This window comes from Phodopus roborovskii, unplaced genomic scaffold, assembly GCF_943737965.1.
Source record: "Phodopus roborovskii unplaced genomic scaffold, PHOROB, whole genome shotgun sequence".
NCBI classification, from domain to species: Eukaryota; Metazoa; Chordata; class Mammalia; order Rodentia; family Cricetidae; genus Phodopus; species Phodopus roborovskii.
In genome coordinates, this window is record NW_026126603.1 from 1,269,811 (window position 1) to 1,292,071 (window position 22,261).

A 22,261-nucleotide genomic window follows, 5' to 3' on the forward strand; every position below is an offset into this window, starting at 1 on the left:
GTTGGCTTGGAACTAGCTATATAGACCAGGTTTGCCTCAAATTACTTATTCTCCCGCCTCAGTCTCCCAAATACTGCAAACAAGCACACACCACCATACCAGTGTGATGTATACTTTAAAGCAAACATCTGAGTGGAGACTTAGGAGCACTGATGTTGAATTACCCTGGGAAGCCATGACTGATAGTGTTGTTACCAATTATCTGCGTGGAATTCTTTTGTAAACTTCTCTATTTTCCTAAGTTTTTGGTAGTTCATTGTGAGATGTGGATAACCAACAAAGGAACTTCCTATTATTCTTCTTCTAACTAGTGGGAATACATTGTAGGGAGGAAAATGTCACTACAAAGAACATTAGAGTGACTTGTTGTAGAATACTAATTTCTCAAAGACTCAGTCTGAAGTTATTAGAGATTGTCCTAAAAAACTACAAACAAAATTTCCCTCTTTTGCATAATTAATATTATTAATTTTTATTATCATTATTATTAGATTCAAGATCAATTTGGGGAAGACAGTAAGCAAATATTAGGATAAAGTGGTGAGATAAAAAATCAGGGACTTTAAATAGTTAATAAAAAAAGTTACTGAGGTTTATAGCTCCAAACCAAGCCTGAACTTTTTAAACCCAAGAGTTTTTGTGAGGTTTTTAGCAGGAAACACAGTATGATTTCCTAGGTGTGAGCTGGATTAATGATCTGAGATTAAAGACATTGTCTTAAACAGCCTTAAAGTGAATGTTCTTTGTTAAGAATGAGACTTCATTATTCATTTAACACTTGTTTACTGAACACATTGGCACCAACTATGCTGTATGTTGGGCATCAGTGTGTCAAATAACTAGAGAAAGAAAAACCAACAGTATCCAAAGAATGGGTATTCTAGTAGGAAAGAGAGGGCAGAAACCAAAATAAACAAGCTCATAATACAGTATCAAGTAGGAAAATGTTAAATAAATAATTAGGCCTATACTCAATGGAAAAGGTGAAGGAATGACTTGAGTTTGGAAGAACAGGAAGAAGGGAGACTCTTCAGAAAGTCTACTAGGAAAGATTTTCCAGCAGAGGACATTGGGAGCAGGGAAAGGAAGAATTATCAACACTGGTAACAGCTGGAACATGGCCATAATCTGCAAAAGAGGCCAGTATTATTGCACTAAAGAGATTCCATGCTAGACTTCTCATCAATGCTTACATCTGTGTGTATTCTATTCCTTGGGGTTCACTGGAAGTGTTTTCTCCCAGCCACAAACCATGGTATCCTTCATATACCCATTGGCCCTGATGACAGAATCTTCTGGGTATCATGAAGGTCACTTCTGAAACTTGTCACTATGCCTTATTCTGCTCTTATTCCTCATGTTCTTGTGACCCGAGAGCCTGGGCTAAGTCATAGTCCACAGAATCTCAACAGCACGAGCTTGGAATATTTTCTAAAACTATCCATTATAGTATTCAAGAATTTTGAGCTCTCTGGAATATCATCATGCCTGTTTCTTTATTCTCTTTTTTTCCCCAGGAAGAAATATGCAAGCCAATATGATGAAATGGAGCTTAGGGGGAACTATGGAATAGTTCATTAGGCATTATTTGGCTTTAGGGAACACCAACACTTTTCATATAATCACACTTCCTCTTCTTCAAACCACCCCAAGAGCTAGCTGCCTGTCATGACAGAAAAGCTTATAGTTCTCTAACACAAAGACTGCTTGTTCATGAGCATATGGTCAATATCACAGAGAGGGAGTATCAGCAATATCCCTTTCAAAAGAGAACTGAAAGAAGTGTATTACATTACTCCTACAGCACAGATCCAGGGGGCACCATGAGCAGTATGGGCAGCAGCCTGCTCATTTATCTGAATAGCATGCATTCCGTTACCTGACCATTCATAATGCACACGAGGGCAGGTCTCACAGCCCTCCAACTTCACCATAGCAGTTCACCATTGGCAGAGAATGAACACGAACAGCACATGTCCCTGGGTACCTGAGTTTATACTGGGACATAATGTTTAGAGACACCCTGAGGTTCCAGGAAGAAAGACTCCTTTGGGTCTCATAAATTATAATTCAATGAGAAAAGGGAAACTGTCTTGCTGAGCAAAGAACCCATACTCTTCTCTAATTGCCACTCAAAACAAACACTAGAAGTTGATTATTTTCTCAATAACTTGTTTTCAGTTGGAGATTGTTTAAAAAAAATCAGAGTCCTGTTTTACATGATTGTCAGGTTTCTTCTCTTCTGAATAATTTATAATATGAAAAGTAAAGAACCAATTTCAAAAGTAGATTTTAAAGAAGATTTTTGTGTTTATAAATCATTCCTTAAATATAATCAATCAATGCCATCTACTCTACATGGGTTCACATAGACTACATCATATATTCATGTATATTTCTAGATGGGAAGAAATTTTACACCATTGAACTTATAGAAAATTAGAACCCCATAAATTAGAACCCCATTATATACATGGGCTTTTAGGGAACCTTATAAAATTCATAACCATCAATCTTAATATACAATTGTAAAGGAGAGAACAAATTTGGTGGAAGGCACTGTATCAGGTAATAAAGTATTTTAAATACAAGGGAGTAAGATTAGGTGTAGTGATACATGCCTGTAATTCCAAGACTCAGAGGTAGAGGCGGACGATTGGGAGTTCAAGGCCATTCTTTGCTACATGGTAAACTCCAGGGCAGTCTGGGCTGCATGAGACACTGTCTCAACCAACAAATAAACAAACAAACAATACAAAAGGGATTTCTGCACAGAATTAGTAGAAGAAAATAGAACTATGATCTTGTTGAGATAAAGAAAATGAATAATGTTCTGGAAAGCCAGAAGGACCAGGTACATTTTATAGATATTCTAGATTAGGAGCATGCCTTTCTTACACTCTTACTGTAGTATCGCTTGAATGATACCCTCAGTAAGAAATGTGTAATCATTAACATACTCTTATCTAACTACATAATAACTGAGGTTTCCCTCTACTTAACTACAGTTTGACTATAATTCATGTGTGATAGAAGGTACAGGGTCTCCTTCAAAGTACAAGTTATAGGGAGTAAATTTGTGATCTCAATTTCCTACAGAGTTCAATAATAATATCCTTGGAGTCTATATACTCATTGTAAAGCCTTTAGGTTTTAAAAATTATATTACTGGGTCTTTAGTTAGTAAAGAAGTTAGTAAAGAGAATACAAACAACCCATTAGCATTGCAATGCCCCTGTGAGATTACTACAATCAGAAATAAAATTTCAAATTAGCCTAACATATGGCAATATAATAATTTAAAATTATGTTCCTATTAAAAATCATAAAATGGAAATAAGACTTAGAGATGTAGCTCAGTTGGTAGAGTACTTATATAGAAGTCATGAAACCTTGGGTTTGGTCCTAGCACTGCATCAGTTGTCTGGAGTACACTTGTAATTGCAGCACACAGGAGGTAGAGGCAGGAGGTTCAGAGTGTAAGCTCATCATCAGTTACATAGAGAGTCTGAGGCCAGCCAGTACCTGAAAAATGAAATGGAAATCTTTACCATTTTCTCTAAAGGAAGCATGGCACTCAGTTGATGTTCCCAAGTTGTCACTGTACAAATAGCAGATACATTTTTTGATTGTTAGCCTAGCCTTTAATGGCTGAGCCAACTCTCCAGAAAACTCACTCTAGAGAAATGTCCAGAGACCTACAAGGATGACCCCAACTAACAATCTGAGCAACAGTGGAAAGGCTACCTTAACTGCCCTTCCCTGATAACTAACTTATATGCTATCATAGAACCCTCATCTAGAAACTGATAAAAACAGAAGCAGACACCCACAGCTGAACACTGAGCTGAACTCCAGGAATCCAGTTGCAGAGAGGGAGGAGTGATAAGAAAAGGGGTCAAGACCAGGCTGAGGAAACCCACAGAGATAGCTGACCTGAACAAGGGGGAGCTCATGGACCCCAGTCTGATAGCTGGGAAACCAGATTGGACTGAATCAGACCCCCTGAACATGGGTCTCAGTTAGAAGGCTTGGGCAGTCTAAGGGACCTCTGACAATGAAACCAGGAAGCATCCCTAAAGCACAAAAGGACTTTGGGAGCACATTCCCCATGGAGGGATACTCCCTTAGCCTAGAGACTAATGACTTGATAGATTTTGATGATCCCTCCTGGAAGGCATCACCCTCCCTGTGGAATGGTGGGAGGATGGGATGCAAGGGGGAGTTGGGAGGCATAGGAGGAAGGGAGGGAGAGGAAACTTGGATCAATATGTAAAATGAGAAAAAATATATATGTATATATATATGTGTGTGTGTATGTATATATATATATATATATATATATATATATATATAAGCTAATAAATAGAAATTTCTTTCAACACAGTACAAGAAGAGAAAAAGAAGGAATGAACATCTAGTAGTCTAGAAAGGATATAGAAGCCTCATTCCTTTTGCTCTGCCTCCAGAAATCGTATCAATAGTTATTATTACACCAAAATATTTTACTATTGTTTTCCTAAAGCTATTATAGAATAAAAGCTGTTAATATAAAAATATAAGAAATAACAGATACATCAGGAGTGGGCAAAGGAGACATTACTGCCACATGGACATTTTGGGACACAATCAGTAAGTAAACATGAGTGTACACCAATATAAACCAATACTTTGATATGTTCCCCACTGGAGAATGGCTTGTGTGCCCTGTGCTCAATAGACCTAATAGCATAACAACCTCAAGTTGATCTCCCTGCTGGATGAATTCCTGAATTCATATTCAGGATCAGGAAATAGATGGAAATACACTTAATATTGCCTGGGCTGCATTTAAAAAAAACAAAACAAAACAAAACACAATTTGGTCTCTTTGATTCAGTGGTACGTGGGGGAAAACAACAAAATATCTGTGTTACTTATTAAAATATTTCTCAGAAATGATGACATATATCAGGTACGTGTTTTCATCATTCCAGGCAATGCTGATCCTGAAGGCCAAGGGTACTGCCAAGCAGGCTTTAGTCTGGACTTCTATAAGGTAAGTCTTTTGGTCTCTCAGCCTCTGGTGTGGGATGAATTTCCTTGTCACTGTTGCTACTGTTTTATTTTCTGTTTTTCATCCCCATACCCACCCCTCAAACGGTAAGAGCCAGAGAAGGGTTGGGAGCATATCACATCTGGCAACTTCTCCTTGAGTATCCCCCCCCCTCAGTCTTTATTTCTATTTAAAACTGTGCCCATGATTAACAGTAGTGAAAAGCATCCAGGATGAACGGACTCATCCTTTCCACTCCCAGCATTAATCATTTTAAATGCAAATCTCAAAAACATCATTTCTAAAATGATCATAAAAGCCTATAAATTGGTCACTTTATCACTTAGCTGTAATTGACTGCTATTTTACATTTCTTTATTCACCTATTGGGGAAAAGTGTCTTTTAGTGTGTGTGGGAGCTCAGAAGACAAATCTGGGGACTCCATTCTTGCCTTCTAGCATGTTAGTTGCAAGAATCAAATTCAGATTGTCAGACTTGACGACAAGCAGCTTTACACATAGAGACATCTTGCTGGCAATAGTCTTTAAAGCAGACATTATCGTTGCCTTGATAACAATTGAAATGAAGATTTTGGGTTTTTGTCACCAAGCTCTTCAAAGGACTATGCCCATTAAGCTGCAAACTTCATGCTCAGCTCAAACAGTGGGGGGCCCCCTCCCTTGAATTTATATGATCTCAAGGGAGCAAGGTCAACATGCCTGAGAAAATTACAATTATTTAACATAACAAACTAAATAACTGAAAGGAGAGAGAGGAGAGAGAGAGAGAGAGAGAGAGAGAGAGAGAGAGAGAGAGAGAGAGAGAGAGAGAGAGAGAGAAAACAGACCCCAGGCCTCAGGTATAAGGAAAGTGTAGTTTAAAGTCTTCCTTAAGAAAGCGTGACTTTACCAGGAACAAACTGTTGGAGCACTGCTTGTTAGCAGTGACTCAGCACCCTTTAAAACACTTGGCATCTTGTCTGAATGTTCCCTGACTGCTTCTGTTTTGCAGAATGGAGACCTTATAGTGGGAGGACCAGGAAGCTTTTATTGGCAAGGTATGCTCGTATCAGAGGAAAAGCGTGTGTTGTTAATAACACAGGAGAACAGAAGCAGCATCAAATGTTGCCCTTTCCTAGTGGTTCCGTAATCCCTGCTCACACATCCTTGACTGAAGCATCATTGCAATATGCATTTTGTTGTACAAACGGTGTTTCTAAAGTGTTGCCCAGTCTACTCTACTCGTTGCTCTACCAAGAATTACACGGTACTGAGAACACGGTCAGAAGAGTTGCTGGAGCTGTGCTAGCACTCACTGACTGGCCTTGAGTTGGGGTCTCTCACTGAACTACCTCTAGCAGGTCACCTGAAATCCTGTTCCAGTCAGCATGCCTAGGGTGTACATGCACACATGAATACATATAGTCCCCAACACACAAACACACACACACACACACACACACACACACACACACACACACACACACACACAAATTAGGCCCCTGGGAAGGATTTGGAAAGATGAATTTATGACTAATTTGTCAATGAAATTGCTATTCAACTTTATTGACATACACAATTGCAAACATCAAATAGTATTTCATTCTCTTAAAATTATTTTTGCAACATAAAAAATACATCTTATGTCTGAGATGTAAACTGAAAATTATTTTTTTCCTTTTTTTATTTAAATTTGAAACAAGGTTGTTTTACATGCCAATCCCAGTTCCCTCACTCTCCCAAGAAACTGTCAGGACAAGGGAGAAATAAAGAAGGACCCTGAGCTGAAAGTCAAAGAAACTGGCAGACTCAACATTCTCCATACATCCCTGTGTAAACCTCATGATCTTGATGTCAAAGCACTGGCTTGATGGGATTTTAGTCTTTACTTGGACTTCAACCCAAAAGACTGGCAATTCTAACATAGCTTAAAAGTAGAAGTTAAGTACCATTTTTTTTTTCAAAAGCATTTTCCCACCTTGTCTCAAATAGCATGAGATGACATTTTACTGAACATTCAGATGGATAAACTTTCCCATATGATGTATTTCAGAAATTTGTGTGTCCCAATACAGTCATATTTCAAGACTTCTGGAGGTGGCTTTGGGAGAAATGAGCCGAAGTTCTTATCAATGTTGGTGGCCATGAATTATTTTTGTGTGTGAAATTTTAGATCTCACTGGACACAGCTGCTTCCTGCTATCATAATTTTATGTTTTCTCCATATCGTTTTGCAATAAATGTAAATGGCTCAAAGATTTATTAGATCCTCCCTTTAACTTGACTGAGATCTCACCATCTGTCAAGTAAGTGAATTCCACATATATTCTTTGTAAGAAAACAAAATTCCTTATTGGAATGGAAAGGAGACTTCAGTTGTATAACCACTAGCAAAACTATGTGACCTTGGAGAACAACATCAAGTTCTTCAAGAATAAGACATTTATATATTTCCTCTTGGCTTGAACATTATTGTTTTGTTTTGTTTTTGCTTGTTTTTGAGACAAAGTCTCAATGTAGCCCAACCAGAGCACAAACCCACTGTATAGCCCAGGATGATCTGGAACTTCTGATTCTTCTGCCTCTGTTTCTGAAGTGCTGGTGTTAGAGGCATGTGTCTCCCTGCTCTGTTTTATGTTGAACTGAGGATTGAACCCAGGTCTTCCTGCATGCTAGGTAGGCAGTCTATGAAATTAGCTCCATCCTCAACTCTAGAATACAAATTTAAATATAAATTTCACTTGCAAGTATCCCTATTCCTTCATATTTTTATCATTTGAAGGCAGAGATGGATTATATATTAAAAGTACAGGAAAAATGCCATTTATCTCCTACTAGGTTGGAAGGTTATACCCAGTCAATTATAACGAACCTCTACCTGCCAGTGCTTGAGGGAGGTAGGGATGGACATTCAGGAGTGTGTGGTATGGTTCTAGGTTTGCTGAATAAGAGCCTACCCCCTCCCCTTGCTTCCATTTAGTTGATGTATTAATTTGTTCAAACACAGGTCAGGTGATCACTGTCAGTATAGCAGATATCATTGCAAACTACTCATTCAAGGATATTCTAAGAAAACTGGCAGGAGAAAAGCAGACAGATGTGGCTCCAGCTTCCTACGATGACAGCTACCTTGGTAAGAACCATTGTTCCAGATAGTTGTACTGTCTCAAAAGTCAAGCAAATTAAATGTACATGAAATGCTTGGTCTTGACTTATCTGATGTTATCTGACATCTTTTGAAAGCTTCCTTTTTTATTGAGTAGATATTTACATTTTGTTTTTTTTTTTTTTTTTAGATATATACTGTACATGATTTGAACTGCTATTTTGTAGTCTCTTTAACATTCTCTTCTGAAACATTGCTGGAAGAAGACATTTGTATGAGCAGGGCTTCTGCTCATGCTATTGGGCAACATAATAGCAGGCCTGCCCAGTTTCAACAAAATTAAAGAATCTTTCTAGATGTAAGACTGTTCTCAAATTGTGTCATGTGGAAACCATATGATATCTTTTTAATATTATTATTGTCCATATTTGGTGTCCAAAAAATTTTGATTGCTTTATGCATTGAAAAAATAAATTATGTTTTGCTTTGTCAATGTAAATGGAGCCTTGCTTTTTTTCTCAATGACATCTGTGGGCCACAGTCATGAAAGGAATTAAGAAGTAGCTCATGATAATGATCAATGGCAAAACCTGAACACACAGAGTGTCTCATAGAAATTGTATTTGATGGCGATGGCTTTGCAGCCTTCAAAATACAGCAGCTGTCACCCCCACTTAAAGGACTTATGGACCATGAAGGTTCATCTAAAAATCTGACTTTTATTAAATTTTGGTTGTGTACTTATTTAAAATCAGTGTGGCAGATCTTCTCTATAGTTGGGAATTGGTCTGAAAGAGTCCATATTGCTGTGATTATTCACTTAGTGAATCCTTAATTTTTTAGATGCTTTGGAATAAAATAGTATCATGATAGCACTTTCATTAATTTCTAAATATAACTCATTTCTTGTCAAATGAAATGTGTTTGTTTGTTTGGTTTTTTTTCTTTAATATAGGATATTCAGTTGCTGCTGGAGAATTCACTGGGGACTTGAAGCAAGGTGAGAGACAGTGTCACACTTAAGATATTTTAAAAGCATGGAGGAATGCTAAATAATATAAGAAGTCTTATTGTAAATGTGATTTATTTCTTTGCTATACAAAAGTTTATGTAGATTGAATGTATATATCTATGTGATAACATTTTATAGACAATATATACAGATTGGCACAGTGTTTCATTTCAAAGAATTTCATAAGAATTAATTCAAATCCCTGTATAATCTAACTAAGCAATTAAAAAGGAGGACAGATACCCAAGATTATGAATGAAAAGTATACAGATGGTTGAGTGACTTAGACAATAGTCACAATAGATCTAAGTGAGAAATCAAAATCTCTTTCCTCTCTAATTTATAACATCATATATCATGGATATCATTCTCCACTTGATTCCAACCCAACATGTCAATATTGTTTCCTTTTCTCTTTTAGGCATGATCATTCCCAAATAACAGAGTAATTCTAACAGAGAATAGTAAAATTCCCATTCTCATAGACAGCCCTCATTGTTTATCCTGTTTTGAAACCTCTGGTCCTGAATCCCTCTCTGTCTTTCCACAGTGTTTGAATTTGTTAGGCCAGTTTTCAAATGTTATTTCCTCAAATCTTTAGCTAGTTTCCTTCTCTTTTTCCTGGCCTTCTAAGGTCTTTGTTACCCATTCACTTGTTGCAGACTTTTTGTGCACATACATACTATGTGCCAGAATCTGTTAAACGCTGAGTATAAATTTGTAAACAAATTGTCCTTAATCTCAGAGAATACACTATACTGGGTCTGAGCAACTTTCTAAAAATTGTGATTAGTATTACTGATTAGTATTAAGCATAGAGTAAACAACTTTGGAAATAAGGCACTACCAAACAGGGCCTAGAAGAATAGGGGGTGTTAGACAAGGGGACAATTTCTACAAGCTAAGTTGTATGAAATATTGGAGTAGTTAAGAAATCTATCAGTCTAGCCAGACTTTTATACTTGGATGGTTACTGGGATTGGGTTAGAGAAAGGGAGGCTGGACCAGCTTGCATTGGTCTTAATGGCTCATAAAGTTCTAAAATTAGAGGATAGAAATAATAGGAAATTTAAGCAAAGGAGCAAATACAATCTAAAACAAAACAAAAACAAAAGGATGAAAACCACACTGGTTATTTCATGTAAATTTGTTTGGGAAGACTAGTATGATATATAGTATTTTTATGTTCACATCTGGCTTCTTGAGTATAAGATCTATGTCTTATTACTAAATGTCTTGATTCTAAAGACTAGACAATATTCTTCTCATAAAAGACTCATAGAATAAATAGCCTGAGAGTAAGAATTTGAGTTCATTTTTAAGTTCTAATTTGACTGATAGTATTTTTTTTTTTAGGATAACACAACCTCTCTGATTCTCAATTGCTTATATCTGAATAACATTAGCACTATGGAGGCTGAACTATCATTTTGAATAATGCATGAAAAAATGCATATTAAATTAAAGGCAAAACAGAGCTTTTACTGAACTAGTAATATTTATTGAATGAGTCAACTGCCAATCAGTATTTTCCATTTCCATCTTGCTTCATATCAACATTAACTATTTTTTCCAAATGTATCAGTTTGACTAATATACAGATGTTCAAGCACAAAATAAAATATTGCTATGTCTATGAATCATAGCAGATTTTTTAATAGTTTCAAATTCACATGTATACAAATCAAAATTCACTGTAAATGTTTTTGCAGTTTGGTAAAAGTTCAAAATAGTAATATTTCTAAAAAATAATGTTTTTCTTTAAGTAGAAGCTAATTCTTAATGAACCTCTCTTTCTACTATTTTTCTTTTCAAGCTATGTTCACATCCAGTTTGTTGAATGTAAGATCACGTTACTGTTATTTGTCTCCATTTTAAAGACTAGACAATACTTTGCATATAAAATACTCATACAGTAAATAGCTTGATGGCAAGAATTGGAGTCAATTTCAAATTTTGGCTTGAAAAAGCAGTATATTATTCTAGATATGGTTGAGCTCTCCTTTAATCACAGAATTTGGGAGGCAGAGGCAGGTGGCTCTCTACCTGTTCAATGCTACCCTCATCTGCATAGGTAGTTCCAGGATAGCCAGAGTTAAACAGAGAGATCCTGCCTCAAAAATAAACAAATGAATGCAGTATTTTGTAGAAACAAAAGGCATGGACTTTTGATCCAGACCTCTGGCTTTCAACCTTTCACTGTTACTCATTTTAAGACCTAAGACAAATTACCTAATGTCTTGGTTTCTGTTTTCTTATTTGTAAAATATAAGTGATAATAGTAGTATTGTTTATCTCATAGAATGCTTGGATTAAATCTTGTAATCCTATATATTGATAACACAGTACAATGATTAGTTATAGGAAAGAATCAGTAGATTAGAGGCCATCAAGGGACAGATCTGTATAACTTTTAAATAAGTTTTTAAAATGTCTTTAATGTCTTTAAAAAACCTTTCAACCACTGGCTTAATGGTTTAACAAAGGGGATTGTGAAGTGTGATAAATGGTTTTCTTCTATAGCATGGTATGGAGTTCCTATAGCTCTCCACACTAACAGTCTATTCCAACCTAAGGAAACAAGTGAGGTTTATGACCACTCTAGTGAATAACAGTAACTTTCATTGGATTTTAGGAACATCTAAAAACCACATCCAGACTTTATGTGAGTTGAGGATTTGTAAAACAAAGGCACTGTCAATGAAATCTCAAACAGTTCATTATGTCATTAAGAATCTGCGGCTCATTATCAATAAGACAAGTGGAGAAGCTCCATGAAAGGGGATTTGAGGGACTAGAAGAAGGTTCAGTGAGCAAATTGCCTGCTGCATAACTGTGAAGACCTGAGTTCAGATCCCCAACACCCATGTAAAAAGCCAGGTATATCAGCAGCACCTGTAATTCCAGCACTGGTGCAGAGATGGGACTCTTTAGGGCTCAGTGACCAAAGTCTAAGTGAAACAGTAAGTAAAGAACAACTCATGAAACCATGAGGACCTAAGTTTGATCCTGTGCTTATAAATTCCAGAACTGGGGGGGGGGAGGGACAGAAGCAGGCCGATTGCTATGGCTCACTAGCCAGCCAGGATAGCCAAAATAATTTCATAAGCACCAACTTCCAGGGAGAGACATTATCTCAAAAATTCAAGGAGGCTGTCTCTTGAGGAAAAAACACCTAAGGTTCTATTCTGGCCTTCTGGCACCTGCATACATGTGCAACACATCCACATGAATACACATATATAGGCACACTAATTAATTAATTAATTTGGATCCCCCTCTAAGTAACTCTTCTTATTCACAGAATTGGTTGCTGGAATTCCAAGAGGAGCACAGAACTTTGGATATGTGAGTACCAAGATATATTTCAGACATGTTTGATGAGCACTGAAGTGTTTTTACCACGTAGCTTTACTCTATTTTAAATGTCCTTTACTAATGAATTCCTACTACAGAAGCATGTTACCACCCTACTCGGCCAACTAGGAAGTAAATGCAACTATATTAGTTGCATGGTTTCTGGGGATCTGTGTGAAACAAAAATGTGTGGTACCTTTTTATTGCAAAGAATTATAATTATCCAAAACAGGGGGGAAAGCCTTCTATATTTGTATTTTCTCCTTCCACAAAGGCTACCCCAAAAGTGAACTTTTTTCTAAGTCCTTAACTCATTCCTCTACAAAGATATTTGAAAATAAGTGCACATTCTGAAGTGTCATATTTGATATGAGTAATATTTAAGCCCATCATAACTGGTTATCATGAAGTTAGAAAAAGATGCACAGAAAGAAACCACACAAAAAGGGCTTACAGGATGAGGGAGATAGCTTGGTCAGCTAAGTGTTTACCATGGAATCAAGAGGACCTAAGTTTGATACTTAGAGTCCATGTAAAAAAGTCAGACAAAGTAATCCAGCATTAGGGCGGTAGAGACAGGCTGACCCTTAAAGTTTACTGGCTAGTCTGCTTAGGTCAACTGGAAAGCCTCAGGCTGAAGAAAGACCCTGTTTCAAAGAACTGCGTAGATGTCTCCCAAGGAAAGACACTTGATGGTGCTCTCTGGTTTCCACTTGCACATGCATACATGTCCATCTGTACAGCTACACAAAAATTTAAGATGGGTATGGTGGTGATACTATCCTATTACTCAAGAGGTTGATAAATCAGAAGAATTCAGAGGCTGAGGCCAATCAAGACTACATATAATGTTCCAGGTCAGCTTATGCTGTAGGTGAATCCATATGTCAAAAAATAAAATAAAGTACAATCTAGACAATATACAATGTGTAGGTTTGTTTGGCTAAATAGAATTAAAGGTGGCATTTTTCTATGTGGATAACATTTAAAACACTTATTTTCCCAAAGAGCCATTTATTAGTCCTCATAATAGCCTAAGCACAGACATTTGTTTAGAACAAAATCATGATCAAGCAAAATAATTGACCAATGTGCTGTTTCTCATATCCTTGCATCTAATTTTTCCCCTTTTTAGACTCATAAGCATGTTCAGTTACCTTTTTCTAACATCATTCTGGGGGGCTTACAATTTTGTAACTATTACATATGGCTAACTATTACACTTCATATGAATTTTAAATTACTTAAGTTTCAATTGTTTAAAAACATCTTCTCTGATTCTGTCAAATGATGTACTATCTCACTGTTGCAATTTCAGGTCTCCATCATTAATTCCACAGATATGACCTTCATTCAGAATTTTACTGGTGAGCAGGTAAAGACATTTTGGTTGTTGTTGTCTTGAGACAGAGCCTCATTCAAACTATTTTGAAACTCACTGTGTAGCCCAGATTGGTTTTGAATTCATGGCAGTTTTCTGCCTCACCCTGCCCAGCACTGGGATTACAAATGTGCACCACTGTACCCAGCCTAAGAGAAAGACATTTTAATGCAAAACAGATAATGTTCACATCATGTAGTCATTCATTCAAGAAATAATGAACACTGGATACAATGATGAACTTCGTCAATCCCAGCCCTCAAGCAGCTGTGTGTGAAAGGAGCAAGATGGGGCAGCTCATTCAGCTTCAGATAGAGATTAACAGATTGAAGAAAATGAAACAGAATTATATAATATAGTGGGGTCATACAAAGACTGGAGGCCTCTATAGCAGAAATATCTAACACAAAGCCAGTGGCAGAGAATGTGAAGGCTTTTACACAGGAGCTAGCTGGGCAAGTCTGAGGCTTCTAAGGGCTGCAGTGGCTATAAGCAAGCAAGAAACAAGTCAGAACTGAGGGTTCTGCTAAAAGGTGTGACACCTCCAACAAGCTCTAGTCTAGAATCTTCTAGTTTTAAGGTTTTGTTTTGTTTTTGTTTTTGTCACACCCACACTGAGAAGCTAACACAAGCAACCTGCATTGAGATCCTTTTATCTCTTTGTGGTGCTAAGGATGAAACACAGGGCCTAGTACACATTAGCTTTGTGCTCTACTCTGGGATAACCCCTAACCCTTATTTCTTTTGATAATCTCACAATTCTTTTTCTTCTGTCTCTCATATGCTAGTACTACAAGAATGAACCACCAGGCCCAGCATGAGCTCTGGTCTTTCAAGGTGTAATAAAGGCAAGCCAACCAGAGAACCACTCACTAGCAGAGAAAGGACTCTACTCCATGTTTTGTCAGAATAACCCCTTGGGCACTATATAATACAGACTCAGGGTCTTTTCTTAAAAGAAAGAATTGTTTATTCATAATTTTAATCTTTCTTATACTTTGATCATATTCATTTCCCTCCCTTAACTCCTTCCAAGTGCCCCCAACCTTCTTACTCACCCAACTTCATGCTCTATCTTACTTGTTGTCTCTCAAAAACATAAAAAAAGAAAATCAAAACAAAACACATATACACACATGAAGCAAAACCAATAAGACCAGGGTCTTAATGAAGTGTCTAAGTAATTACTAGTGATAAATGGCAGCCTTGGGTAGATCTAGCATCGAATGTTGGGAATAAATGGGAAATGCAAAGTGGCCATTTGATGTCAGTTTCTAGAAGTCAATGGTGTATTTAAGCAGGTATGTGTGCACAGGTGTGTGTGTGTGTGTGTGTGTGTGTGTGTGTGTGTGTGTGTGTGTGCTTTGAAGGGATGCTGAAGAGAGCAAATCAAACACCTCCAGAAATTCCTGGCAAAAGACTGAACCATGAAGAAATTTAAGTTGGGTTTCTTTCTTCTCCATGTATATTGTCAAGAACTTCAGGAGGGAAGAAAAATCACAGAATGTGTTTAGTATTTAGGATTCATAGCTTCCCTCATTTCTAGAGGTTCCACAACAGCACAGCAGACTATAAAGTCTCAAAAGCCCAAATCCACCAGATGATGAGACTTCAGAACAATTTCATTGTATTGCAAAAAGTGTTCAATGCACCCAAGGGTGAGTTCTCAGAACCTCCTTCCCTGTGACAGGTGACTGGGGGCTCCAAGGTCTCATTCTATTGGCCAGAGTAGATGAGCCTGGCTTCTGTTTCTCTTCCTCATTACATCTTTTCTTAACTAGGGTTTTTTTTTTTTTTTTTTTTTTTATTGCTGTGAAGAGACACCATGACCATGGCAACCCTTATAAAGAAAACATTTAATTGTGGTGGCTCTATTATAGTTTCAGAAGTTCAGTCCATTTTCATCATGACTAGGAGCATGGTGGCATGCAGACAGATATGATGCTGGAGTTGAGAGTCCTACATCCTGCAGGCAGTGAACAGGAAGTCGACTTAGAGTCACACTAAGGGAAGCTTGAGCAAAAAAATACCTCAAATTCCACTCCCACAATGACACACTTACTCAAACAAGGTCATACCTACTGCAACAAGCCACACCTTCTAATAGTGCCACTCCCTTTGGGAGCCACTTTCTTCCAAAGCACCACATACCCAAGCCTTCCCAAGTTTAAAATTTATATGCAGTCCTGAAACACTGTTGTTTTGGTCCCTTTCTTGAAGAAACAAGGCATTTGTCTCTGTGCTTAACCAAGAGCCTCTTGTGGATGGCTCATTATGATGGGGGAAGTCCTACAATACATATATTTCTCTTATTGGTTGATGAATAAAATACTGTGTGGCTAGCAGCCAGGCAGGAATGATAGGCAGGGCTACTAGAGGAGGAGATTTCTGGGAAATGTAGGCAGACAGGAGTAATCATGTAGAGTCCAGGAAGAGAGGATGCACAAGGTGTTCTCCAGTAAGTAAGATCACATGAAAATACTTAAATTAATAGAAATGGGTTAAGAATTAAGACAGAGCTAGCCAGTGAAAAACCCTAGTCACCAGCTAACACTTTCATAATTAATATATGCCTTTGTGTGTTTATTTGGGGCTGAGAAGGGTGGCAGGACCTGCTGGGCCAACCCCTCCCCCACCATAACATCAATGACCTGAATATAGGATGCTACCACCTTCTTAACCAAATTTGGTTTGAGTCCTATATTTCTTTGGGTATTGTGACCTGGTAAAATTTTCCACATTTTTTTCAAGCACTGAAGGTAATCCCACCCATAGATGAGAAATGTTCAAAGAATCAATTAGCAAGGGTTTTAAATGGACAGAAAGAATTTTTCATATTTTGCTGCCAAAGTTTGAGGGCCCAAGTAGCCACTGCTATGACATTTTCAACAAGGACTTCCATACCTCTTCTGGAACTTTGTTGAGTGGTAGGGATAAATGAGGCTGGGGTGATAGTGAAGGTGGATGGGTTAGTAAGTTTTGAGAAGTTCTTCCAGAGAGATTTTGTGTCACAATGGAATGTATCTGACTCATACATTGTTCAGGCACTACAGGAAAAAGATCGCTCAAAACAGATTGAAATCTGCCTTCCATGAAGCATAGTTTCTAGTGGACTGCATTTCCCATGAATTAGTGGTTGGTAATTAGTGGGAGGTAAAGGCAGACAAAATATCAGGTTGCAGACTAAAGAAACAAAAGTGGGGCTAAAGTGTTTGGTAAGATGCTTGCTATGCAAGCATGAGCACCTGAATTTCTGTCTTCAGTACCCATTGGTGCGGATGGGCACAATGGTAAAAGCCTGCAACTTCACTGCTGGGGGACCAGAGAAAGAAAATGCTGCCAAGAAAGTCTAGCCTAATTAGTAAGAGTCTCTATCTCAAAATAATATGGTGGAGAACAACTGAGGAAAGCACCAAATGTTGACCTCAAAATCACCCACATGCACACACATGCACCTACACACACCCATGAACATGTAGACAAACACATATACATACAAAGAACAACACTGGTAAGATGAAATAATGATCCAGACCTAAATGAATTATAAATCAAGGAAAAACTATGGGGGATTATTTTATAACATTTATACTCACTGAAAACATTTGAGAGTCTTATTAAAAATTATCTCACTATAATTTGATGAATTGTGGGTTTTCATAAAATTAAAATCATTTTGTGATTTAATAATGTAGAGGCCAAACTATATAACGTCATTCCTGCTTAGCTTTTCTGTCATTGTGCTTATAAGTACCATATGCACTTTGGAATCTAGGAGCTGAACAGTATGGCATCTGAAAATGCCCCGAATGTCCTCCACATGTGGTCGAATCTAATTAATTCTGTGGGGTTCAAGATGGCTGAACTAAGTTAAAGCATTAGATATCATAGAAAGACTACAAGCAGAAAAGATCCTCCTAATAATTGTGTCCCCTAATTGAATGGGCCTAATGTATCCAGAAGCTGTGCAAGCAGATGTCAGAGTTATTGTGCAGGGAATTATTCATTAGGTCAGAGGTTAGGCTCAATGACTTGAACACTTGGAACAAGTTCAGGGTTCTATGAATTTAAATGCAAAAATGTACCACAGTGAAATTCATTTCTCATGAATAATTAAGAGGTGGCTATAAGCATGGCTTCCTGAACACAAAAATTATTATTGTATTGCAGATGGCATCTTATTTCGGATATACAGTGGTGGTATCAGATGTTAACAATGATGGGTAAGTTTATAAGAACTTCCTCCATGCTGTATGTTATGTGCATACATAAAAGATGTTATATATTTCCCTCACAGAACACATCCTTCTGAACTTCCTGAACAAGATAGAGACCCTCTTGTTTTAAGTTTTGGTTCAGAGCAAAAGGATGCATCTAATAAAGAACTCTGTCATCTTATTTTATGTCTTGCTGAGATTTTCCACATCTGCCACTTCTAAAAAGAGGACAGTTTTGTTTGGTTTTACTCTGATATTATTTAACAAATAGTCATTGGCCGTTCAAGCACCATAGCCAGTCAAGAACTTACTCATCTATTACTCTTTGTGTTTAGAGGTTTTCCCTACATGCACTTTACACACTGATAATTTTTTCCTCCTTATATTTTCCTAACCAATCTATCAGTAAATTCCATGGTGAATATGAAATATTTTTTTTAATTTTGGCAATAAATTACAGTTGAACTTGAAGTAAACTCCACTACTGAACTGTGTTCTATGGAAGTATTTACTTTTGTATCAAAAGTAAATGATCACATACTCCTTTGTTTTATAAAAGCACTCCAGAGATAATTTGGAAAAATATTAAGAAAATCTTAATCAAGTGTGGTAGTGAGTGTGTGTCTATAACATAAGACTTTCTAAAACTGAAACGGGGTATATAGAGTATACTCAAGTACACACTAGAATATATACGATAGACAAGAGATTATAGTAAGGGAAGAAGGGAGTACAGGAAGAGAGGGAGGAAGGGAAGGAGGGAGGATGGGAGAGAGGAAGGGAGGGAAGGGGGGAGAGAGGGAAATCTATAAGTTAAGATGTACTGCTCACCCATATAATAAATGTGGTTGAGAATCTCATATGAAAGGCATTTTCAGGCACCTAAATCACAGTAGGATGTGAATGAGGCAAATGTTCTCACTAAGATTACATGTTTTTGTACAAAGCAAGCATCTGAAGGATCATTACTGTGTTCCAGGATCAGAGCCAATCACTTTAGATAGATCTCTAATAGGCCATTTCTTTTTCACATTTGCAACACTGGAATTATACTTTATATATCATAGTATGGCATATGAATGGAGAACTATTAACTACTTTCTGTACATTCTAGAAAATATTTCACTATTATCCTTTCGTTGGAAATACATTTGTTGTTCACTGTGTTTGTTTGAGTGTTACATGAGCATGGAAGTTATGTTAGATCTGGGGATGTAAGAGGTATAGCCCCAAACTAACAAGTCAAGTGAAGAGTATGTCAGATGGCAGTATGTTCTATGATGGAAAAGATCTGGAAATGAAGATGTCTTCAGTAGACAAGTGAATAGATAAGCTATGGTAAATGTAGAGAATAAGACATTGTTCAGCATTAAAAGATGTGCGTGAACTGTCAGAGAGAGAGAGAGAGAGAGAGAGAGAGAGAGAGAGAAAAGTCCTGAATTCACATTACTCAGTGGAAGAAGCCAACCTGGAAAAGATAAAAGATGTAAACTGTATACTGCAACACTGCAACACTGTGCAAACTGCTAAAATATCAGTTTTTGCTCAAGATCCTAGGAGGTAGGAAGTGATGAATGAGTAGAGCACAGAGTACTTATCAGCCAACATAACCATATAAGATACAGTCATTGCATATTTGCTGAATCCCATAAAGTTAAAAACAGCAGCCCTGAGCTCCAGGTAAACTAGGCACTTGGATAATTATTTCTGAATGTATGTTTATTAATTAATAAATGTTCCCCTATGTTAGGAGACATGGGGGTAGACAGGTAGCTGTCAGAGGGCAATACAGATCTATAAGATGACTTCTACTGACTCTAATTTGTAGAGGAAAACAGAGAAGACATATTGGGAGGGATGCTATTACAGAGTGAATACATGGGAAAGGTCTGTGTAAGAAGATAACAGCAAGATAGGATAGCATGAGAACAAAAAAGCCTTAAGCAGAAGGGGGCTCTCTGCCAAACAGCAAGAGTACAAATTTCCAGAGATGGAGTTTCTGGAATATTGTAGAAACAACAAAGGGGCTTGAAGAATGATGAGAACCTGGACTACAAAAGGTGTAGATTCCACTGTATTTAATAGACATGCTATATAACATCTCAGGGAGGCTGAAAGGAATCTGCAAGGGAGAGATTATCTTATGAACTACTGAAGATTCCAAAGAAGTATCCATTCTCATGGGTGCACTCTGGTTCATTTCCAGAGAAGGCAGGACAGTAGTTTGGAAGCAGAAGAAGTTGTATGCTGGATATATTTAGAAGGACTTATTGAGTGCTGATTTTATACTTAAAGAAGTTCATTGCAAATGAAGTAACAGTCATCTTCAGTTGTCTTAATCGCAAAGAAAAAGAGACTTTTAGGGCCACCAGTCAAGTGTCCCAACTTGATGGACTGTAATTGTTATAAAACCCTCTTAGAACTTCAGGAAGAAGCTAGATAAATAAAAACAGGAAACCAAAACATGATGTGGTATCCAGATTCAGTGACCTCACTCTCACTCTGTTCTCACAATGATTCCATGGAGACTGGTCAAATGTTCACAGCCATATTTCTCTCCTGACCACAAAGGCTGTCCCTTTATGGACTCACTGGTGGCATTCCACCGACCCTACCCTTTCTCCAACAGCCTTCTCACAGGCCACTGCATTTATAATTCGGTGTTGGTTTTTTTTCTTGGAGTTCACATGTTTTCTGGAGGACTCTGGAGAAAATACCCTCAATTTAAATGACAGCAGAACTTTGTGGCAATATTTCCAATACCCATTTTTGCCATGTAAATGTAAAAATGCTTGTGAGAATGAACTCCATTGGTTTCCTGCTGATCAAAACTACTTGCTACTGACAAACTCAGTACTGTTCAAGTTAGAAATTTTGTCCTTTATTGGTGGTTGTCAAAATTGTTGTGTATACCAGTTCTTTTCTAACTAATTGATTTTTAAATTAATGATGTCTTGTACTCTACTAAAGAATGGATTCATGAACCCTGTACTTTCTCCCAGATAAAATCTCCCACAGATTTTCAGTGTGCTAATAATTTGCTGTTTTTAACTACTTGGATACTGTAAAATTCAAGGTCCTATCATAAATAAACATATTTGGGAAGCAAATAGGGTTGATCAAAGGCAGATCTATGATAGTGCTGAACAACTCAAGTGAAATCTAAGGCCATCATGGTGGTAGTTTATTCAGAGAGCTAAGACAATCACTTACCTCAGTGATGATGCATGTATAGAAGGGCCACACCCCTTTATGTGTTTCTATTTGTCTTTCTGTCTGTGTTTCTATTTTGTATGTCTCTGTTTTTGTCTTTGTCTCTGCCCTTGTCTCTTGCTCTCTCTGGGTTGAATCAGAGTTTTTCCACACCAAAAGATTATTAGGGCCATGTGTGTGAGACTGAAACTGGCTAATGAAGATGGCTTGACAACACGCTTGTTCATCTGGTGTGCAACAAATTCAAGGTTCTTACCCAAATCTAAACATCAGGAAAGAAAACAGTAACAAGGTAATGATGGATGTTGATTTTCCCATAAGCATTTATATGTGTATGTATTTATTTTCAAGGTAGGTTTTTGCCATGTTCTCAGACTGACCTTAAACTCATGAGATAGTTGTCTATCTCATGTTTCCTGGTTCTGGGTTTACAAATATTCATCACCACACCTCAATATTTTTATTTAGAAAAAAAGTCTACCAGTATTATAAATGGATTCCAAACAATTGTGCACATGCTGTTTGGTGGATAATATTATCAATACTGTCATGGTTTTAAAAAGATGCTATATACAGATTGGCAGAATTAACCTCAGTTTTAGTCTCTTGATGCAGCCCATACCACAAATTCAAGTGTGTAGTATTACTTATCCTTTTCAGAAACTCATATAATTAAAACTGAAGCCAGGGACATTTCCACACTCAGTGTCTATAGCTTGAATAAGACGAAAGGAGACACATTTCAGCAGACTTTTATTCATCAGTGAAATTGACACTTTATAGAGAAACTTTTTGAAAAGAAGCAGCTTTAAGCAATTATAATTTTAAGCTAGATTCAGTCTAACATTTTTTCATCCACATAGGAGAAATTGTAATGAATAAAGTAGATAGAAAATCAAGAAAACAAAAACATAAAAAGGTTATATGTTAGATTCACTTC

The 22,261-nt window shown here is 37.2% G+C and overlaps 1 protein-coding gene across 1 annotated transcript in view; it reads left to right on the forward strand.

Annotated features, from left to right (window-relative positions):
• Itga8 (integrin subunit alpha 8) overlaps nucleotides 1-22,261 on the forward strand; it is a 169,399-nt gene that overhangs the window by 33,495 nt on the left and 113,643 nt on the right. Inside the window, 7 exon segments of the mRNA XM_051205834.1 lie at nucleotides 4,977-5,038; nucleotides 6,048-6,093; nucleotides 8,043-8,168; nucleotides 9,097-9,141; nucleotides 12,458-12,501; nucleotides 13,829-13,885; nucleotides 18,062-18,114. Of these exon segments, the coding sequence (XP_051061791.1) occupies nucleotides 4,977-5,038; nucleotides 6,048-6,093; nucleotides 8,043-8,168; nucleotides 9,097-9,141; nucleotides 12,458-12,501; nucleotides 13,829-13,885; nucleotides 18,062-18,114 (433 nt within the window).